Source organism: Lactuca saligna, chromosome 4 (genome assembly GCF_052625555.1).
Source record: "Lactuca saligna cultivar CGN05327 chromosome 4, ASM5262555v1, whole genome shotgun sequence".
NCBI classification, from domain to species: Eukaryota; Viridiplantae; Streptophyta; class Magnoliopsida; order Asterales; family Asteraceae; genus Lactuca; species Lactuca saligna.
Genome location: NC_136420.1, coordinates 83,423,564 through 83,430,717, shown reverse-complemented (window position 1 = coordinate 83,430,717; position 7,154 = coordinate 83,423,564). Strand labels below are relative to the sequence as shown.

The 7,154-nt window shown below is 34.5% G+C and overlaps 1 protein-coding gene across 2 annotated transcripts; it reads right to left on the bottom strand.

Moving 5' to 3' along the window:
* Positions 1-510: 510 nt before the first annotated feature.
* LOC145042261 (vesicle docking protein) lies at positions 511-4,579 on the bottom strand. Of its 2 annotated transcripts, none has more exons than XM_078990658.1 (8): positions 4,345-4,579; positions 4,181-4,269; positions 3,654-3,797; positions 3,142-3,291; positions 2,444-2,926; positions 999-2,375; positions 826-894; positions 511-718 (listed from the first exon to the last, which is right to left on the bottom strand). In XM_078990658.1, exons 2-8 carry the CDS (start codon positions 4,226-4,228, stop codon positions 590-592), a joined length of 2,400 nt encoding a protein of 799 aa, XP_078846784.1. In that variant the 5' UTR covers positions 4,229-4,269; positions 4,345-4,579; the 3' UTR covers positions 511-589. The 2 variants fall into 2 exon arrangements, with proteins under 2 accessions (XP_078846784.1, XP_078846785.1); XM_078990659.1 differs by having other exon boundaries at positions 4,449-4,573.
* Between the last annotated feature and the right edge of the window lie 2,575 nt (positions 4,580-7,154).

The window sequence follows — 7,154 nt, the reverse complement described above, 5'->3', positions numbered from 1 at the left end:
ACATTGACCATGTTCATAGTATCTTCTACGTCTGACCAAGTACCCGAAACAAGAATAAAAAATATGTTTGCAATTACAACTTCTTTATTGAAAATTAAATGATTCAATACACAAAATAATCCACCATGACGCCCTTTCGATTGAAAATCATATGACCAACTTCTTTACTAACTTATGCACAAATGTTTCACTTTTACCAACAAATAAATGTTTTAACTTTTTATCAATCTATACTTTTGATGCGAATTATACAAATACATCTTCAACTTTTATGATCTTGATATAATGATTTTGAAGATATACATCCAACTGGGTCAAAAACCACCAAAATATCATATGTCGAATCATAATGTGACGTTTGAAGGAAATATAGGAAACATATACAAGTTGTGCGATCAAACGTTCGAATAAGAGTATATGATTTGTAGAAAGACATAAATACCCTTCTCATACATACTCGAAAATGGCCCTAGCAAACATGTTCTGGAAGCATCATGCACATCACAAAACTTGGAAATACCGTTTTTATATTTGTATATTAGATTTATTATTTAAACAAAAGATGACAAAAATGTTGTGATAATATACATCAAATGTAACTAGAGTCACCTAAAAGTAAATCAAGCATGTTTGTAGGAGTGAGAAAAGTTGTTCCACCAAGAACCACTTCTATATCCAATCGCCCACTTTCCAATAAAGCCTCCTGAACTTCAAGCACCTTCCATAATCCATACACAACACAGCAAGAATCTTGTTAGTTACATTATCAAAAATACACAAAAAGAGATCAAAAATAAACTTTCAAATGAGTAGTTGAATACAAACCTCAATGGCATTCATGCCTCCCACAACAAAAACCAGTATAACATTTTGATCAGAGAGACTTGGTTTTGCCTGCACAATTACATTCCAATTCCATCAGATCTTTCCATTGGAATGGAATGAACAATTCCATTCCTTCCCCGATTCCATTAAACTAAGTAGGAGCATTGGCATACCTGTCCAAGACCAAACCTTCCAAAACCGGTTTTGAAAAGCCGACCAACAGTAGACGAATGATACTCCAAACCGGGTACATCATCTTTTCTCAGTATTCTTGTCACAAGTTTATACAATAATCCCTTTCTTGAATACGGATCATTATCACTTTCCCAATTTAACCTTCCCTTCCCACCCTTCAAATTCGTTAATTTATGAAAAAATTTAAATAGATTATCGACCCGATCCCGTAACTCCAATTTCAACTGCATATCACTATAAGCATTCTCATTATTATCACCACCATCTTCTTCATCCCAACTACCCCATTGATCATCTTCAAAATCATCTTTAGCCACTCGTTTCTTTTTCAAATTAGCTTCAAGATCATCATATAACCCATCAAGAAACTTAAATTTTCCAAGTTCAGGATTCTCAAGAATCGCATCCACAATAGCTTCTTTTAAAAAATGTTCTTCTTGCCATGAAAACGGGCCCGTTGAACTCGAAGTCGGGAAATTTTCACCAGCCAAAATATATCCAGTTATCGTCAACAACAACGCGTCTTCAATTGAAAATAAAGATTCGGGTTCTCGGGTCAAACTTTTGTTGATTATATCGCACATCTGTGATGAAAGGTTTTGCGTGGTGTCGGTGGCGTTTATCGCGAGGATTTTTTCCGCGCTAATAAACGAATCCCATTTGGCGCGGTTTTTTTCGGTCATCGCGTGTGACGTGGCAGCTGCCAGCTGGATAATACCTTTGTTCCGCGTGAAAGTCGATTCGTTTTTGGATAAAGATTTAATCAAACGTTCGAATCCCGGTGGAATTTTTGTGTTTACAGAGATCTTTTCTTTACGGATTGTTTCTTGAAGCCATTTCTTGATTAATGTGATCCCTTCTTTTGTTCTTTTATCAAGAATCGATTCAAGAAACAGTGTCCCGTTGAAATTTTCGGTTGAGATTAAAGACCCGGAAAGCAACTCGATTTCTGAAGAAGAAAGTTTCCCGGAAAGTTGATTGGTATCACTCCAACCCTGTAAAAAAGGTTCGATTGTTTGTAGAAGATGAAGGTCTTTCGGTGGGATTTCTTGAAGGATTTCAATTAGTGGTATTTGAAGATCGAGAGGAGAGCGGAGTAGGTTCGTGGGTCGGGAACGGGTACCCTTTGGACCGGAGGGTATGCGGGTCCTACGGGGGATGGATGAAAATATCCGGTCAACAAGGGTGTCTCCATGGCAACAAGGGGTAAGAAGGTCAACTGTTCGGTCAATGAGTAATAATCCTGCGGGTTTTTTACGACGCCCAACATCGTAAAGACTAGACATGTCAGTTATAAGCTTCCCGACACTTCTTGATAAATCACCAAGCGAAAAGATTTCCAATTTTAGATCCATCTACAGATTTTGGAAACAAATGTTAAGGTCATGAATCATGATGATGAAATTTATAATATACTCATTACCTTTGTTGTCAAATGATACAGAAATTGAGCTGTAAGAGCAACCCCAGGAGGTATATCCTCACCATCATGAAATGTCCCAGTACTTAAAGGAGGCAACCCTGAACTAATCGAATTCTCTTGATCACCTGATAAATATGCCTCAGAAATTGACCCTTCAGATGGAAGCACAAAGAACTTTGGTGAAAAGGGGCATAGAATCAAAGGGAAGTGATGAACATAAGCCATCAATCTAGGTCCTCCATCATAAGTATCTTTAGAAATGGAAAAAGGTTGGGATTTAGGGGTATCAGATTCACGAGGGGTAAGCTGCAACCACCCTTCATCTTCAAAGATGGGATTCTCCTTAGGTTTGTTGCTATTTTTGTGTATAGAGTTTTGATTGTTTTTCTTCTTCAGTTCCTCGTAATCTTGGACAAGTAAGATTTGATATTCATGATAAGCATCTGGTCCTAAAGGTGAATCCGGGTAAGCTGAGTGACCTGTCTGCAATAGCAAGAGAAAAAATTGAAATTGAAGTTCATTCAAGAATAAGAAATAAAATTTGGGATCATTGAAGAAAGAAACTTAAGGGTTTGCTTAGTTGGATGGAATTCTGGTGAGGAGGGCATTCACGTCTTTATCAAAGATATATCAAAGCAAAGCATCAATAAGTTCAAATAATTACAATAGCAAGGAAAGCTATAATGACAGAATAGCACCTCTGAGATAGATATGTATATAGTGCACTGGGAAACATGTTGAAGTGTGGTTAGACATCGTAAAATGTATCGATGTGCATCACTTAGAAGGCGACAAGTGAAGAATACTACTTTTGTGAGGTCATCATTCTTCTGATTCCAATCAATCGCCTAAAAACAGAAAGCAAAAAGAGTCATGGAATTATTCTTCATGTCTAAAAGTATTACCATAATGAAGAAAGAGAAGGAAAAGAAAGCATGATAAGAGTGAAACTAATCATAGTCCCCACTTCATTTTAACTTGTTTTCTTATTACCCAATTATAGTAATGAACTTTCAAATTTCTTCCTTTATTAGGGCATTATACTATTATAGCAGTGAAAATTGCTATGTATTTGGATGGCATTATTGTAATTGGGTAGACTAGATTGTTTATAGTACAATGAAAGTTGCTATTTCTTGCATTTAACCCTAGAATATAATGAAGTGTTCATTTCTTACAATGTGAAATATAAAATAAAAATCATATTTACCATGTCAAGAGAAGACATGCTCTCCAAGCTGCAAACAGAAAGTACACCCATCTCCAATAGAACAGGGAATGCCCCAAGAAACTTGAAACTTTCTGTACATCCCGCATCCAAATAAACTACTGCACCTTTAAGTTCCTCAGATAACTGAACAGCACAAGAAAGAAATCACAAACAAGATATTTAGAGAAGATGGAAAATTTTGAGCAATATAATTCTTTACTTACGCTTTGCAGAATGGATATATTCATTACAATCTGTATTATCTGTAACATCTTTAGCCTAGTGTGCAGTTATAATACTGCTTCTAAAGCAAACACAATCACAAAATTCTACATGGGAATACTGTTTGAGTCTTGAGACATCGGCATTAGGCCCAATGAGAGAAACTTTGGTAGCACAGGAATAATGAAATATATGGGCTAAAAAGCAAATAGTAAGAAGATAACTGGTTCATTATTGATCATATTAACGAAATATATGCAGATGAAGATGGAAGGGAGCGACTATTGAAGGCAAAGAGAACTTACTTCTCTGATGGAATCGAGGCAACAATTGATCACATTAACGAAAGCCATTTTTAAAGCTAATAATCTTCAGAACGCATAGGGATTATAATCTGTACAAGAAAAGATGTAGATCACAGCAATGCAATCGGTAAAAGCCGGAAAATCCACGATCATAAGGAACTTACGTGTCTTGATTGTTGATGGATGGTTCAACTGCAAGCCCTAATTCAGAAATTTAACGAATACTTGAATTATTATTTTTTCTTTCAGTTTGGTGTGAAGAACTCACGCTGTTCAACGTCTAATATGCCACTGCTCTCTGCGATTAGCTCCAGCTCCGACGCTGAACTGTGATCCCTGCTCGTTCGGCCACCGGAACTTGATACAGTAGCAGTAAGTCCCCAAATCGGCCAAATCCGGGTTATTTTACAATTTATATTTTAGTCAAAATAATAATAATAATAATAATAATAATAATAATAATAATAAAAAGAGAATTTCATATATGCCCCTCTTAAACCTCAAAATATCATATTTGCTCAGCTTAATTTCTTAATATCATATTTACCCTTCATAAACCTTCAAAATATCATATTTACCCAAATCCTTTTTTATAATGTTTTTAATATTTTATAATCATTTTTTATAACTTAAAATTACTATAATAATTAAAAATTTTAATGATATTATCCTTAATTTTATGATAATGAAATATGAACTTCTAATTGTTGGAATGTCGTCATTTTGACAAACAAAAATATTCATCTTCAACCCTCTCTATGGAATGTATATTTTGATTGTTTAGTTTTTTTTGTTGATTATGTTGTAGATGAAGGATATTTTAGATATTACCATTGATATTTTGATGTTTAAAAAGTACACATACGATATTTTGATATTTAAGAAGGGTATATATGATATTATGATGTTTAAAAAGGACATATATGATATTTTGAAATTTTATGAATGGTAAATATGATATTTATAAATTTTAGGAAGGGTAAATATAATATTTAAAAATTAAGTTGGGTAAATATGATATTTTTATGTTTAAGAATAGCATATATGAAATTCTCCCTAATAATAATAATAACTAGAGTGGTGTACCTGCTACGTCCGGATGGACGGTTTCAATATTTACACGTAAATAAGACCGATGTTGACTAATAGATATGCTTTAAAGTTATTTCCGTATTCTTTCTGCATGAGGAGATATGTCACCTTCAAGAGAAAGCATAAATGATATATAACTATTCGACTGTGATTCAAAGTAATTAATATGTTTTCGAAATATAAAAACAACGATGAACCGTTTGACGTTTCATTTACGATATTTAGCTCGCTTGATTAGGTGGAGCATTTATAGTATTGGTTGCTATCTGTTTTCGTTTATATTAGACATATGGATCATGTGACAGAATATGGATCAAAATACATTCGTTCATTAGAAGGTGATTACATGATTTTAGATTACATAATTGGTGGCAAAAAAAAGTTGATGTTGGTTCCTTATGTTGTTGGATGGTCTGTCACGATTTTGTTGCATATTTTGATCGATGCCGACATGTTTTCCTGCATCATGTCGAGCATCAGCACGGTGTCTTTCTCATGGTCGACGATGATGTGGTTGGTGATTATAAGTTGCTTGTATGGTAGTTCGTATAGGGCATCTTCTAGTAGTGTCTGCATGGTTGTGTTGATTGTGTTGTACGTTTGTTGGAGATCGGCTTAAGATGTCTTCATGGTTTGGAGTTGCTCCACCACCTTCTGCATGATGCTATTCATGATGTTTCTTTGGTGTTTGGTGGAGGGGGCGATCATTTGGTGGTGTGTTTTTATAGGAGATGACTGTGGTGGTTGAGTTGTAATAAGTATGGCGGATTAATTATTCTCATGGGAAGTGATTGATATAGGGTGGCTATGCCTTGGTTAAGGAGCCTTGAGTGTTTTTTTGCTTGTTTTGGTTGATACAACTTTTGGGTTTGGGTATCGCAATTAACTTCACAAGTAATGTGTGGTGGTTATATGTCACTTTGGTCAGAGTATTTAACTAAATGCTTACGTACATCTTATATAAATGAAATAGTAAGTTTTGAAATATTCACCGTATATATTTATTAAATATGTCCTTGATGAGTCTTCTTTGTATAACAACGATTATTTATTGGATGGATATAAATAACGTATTATGCATATATTAATCAATTGGTTATTTAGATTATTATGTGTGTATTCATGTTTTGATGTGGCGGTGACCATGCACTTGTTTACAGTAAAGTAGCTTCTGATTTGTTTGTTATTTCCTTTCTACTTTCATTATTATATAAACTAGATATGGTTATTTATGTATGTGACTTCAGAAGGCTATTATACACTGAAAGAGTTATGGATGATGCCTATTGTTAGTAAAGTCATATGTGAAATTTAGAAGAAAAGGATTCATGCAAAGGAAATTTAGTCGTTTGAGTTTTAGAGCTACGGTAAAGTAGCTTCTGATTTGTGTGTTACTCCCCTTCTACTTTTATTAGTATATAAATTATATATGATTACTTTTATGGTTATTTACGCATGTGACTTCAGAAGGCTATTATACACTGGAAGAGATATGGATAGATATGCATATTGTTAGTAAAGTCATCTGCAAAATTTAGAAGAACATGATTCATGCAAAGAGAATTTAGTCATTGTAGTTTTAGGTACTTAGGGGTCATAATGCTATTGTTATCTTACAAAAGATAGACACATTAGCCCGGCCAAAAGACGGTTTTTTAGTGATTGTGCATGATAATTGCTATTGGTTGATCTGTTTTGCATTATTTGTTGGTGTAGGTCCTGCGATGCATTGAGTGAAAGTCATTAGTATGTTTTAAGGTACTTTGATTATAATTTTTATTTTGTTGTATGTGTATGTACGTGTAGGGTGGTAGGATAGAGCACGTGCAACGTGTTGAGTAGCTGTGGTGACTCTGGTGATGTGTCATTTTGTCGCATTCTT

What these genes read in the sequence shown, in the direction of transcription:
- LOC145042261 (XM_078990658.1), bottom strand. Translation starts at nt 4,228, where the DNA reads ATGGCTTTCGTTAATGTGATCAATTGTTGCCTCGATTCCATCAGAGAA. An exon ending in GCATGTCTTCTCTTGACATG is followed by an intron (nt 3,292 to 3,653) that starts GTAAATATGATT and finishes TTCTGTTTTTAG; the next exon opens with GCGATTGATTGGAATCAGAA. An exon ending in TATACATATCTATCTCAGAG is followed by an intron (nt 2,927 to 3,141) that starts GTGCTATTCTGT and finishes TTGCTATTGCAG; the next exon opens with ACAGGTCACTCAGCTTACCC.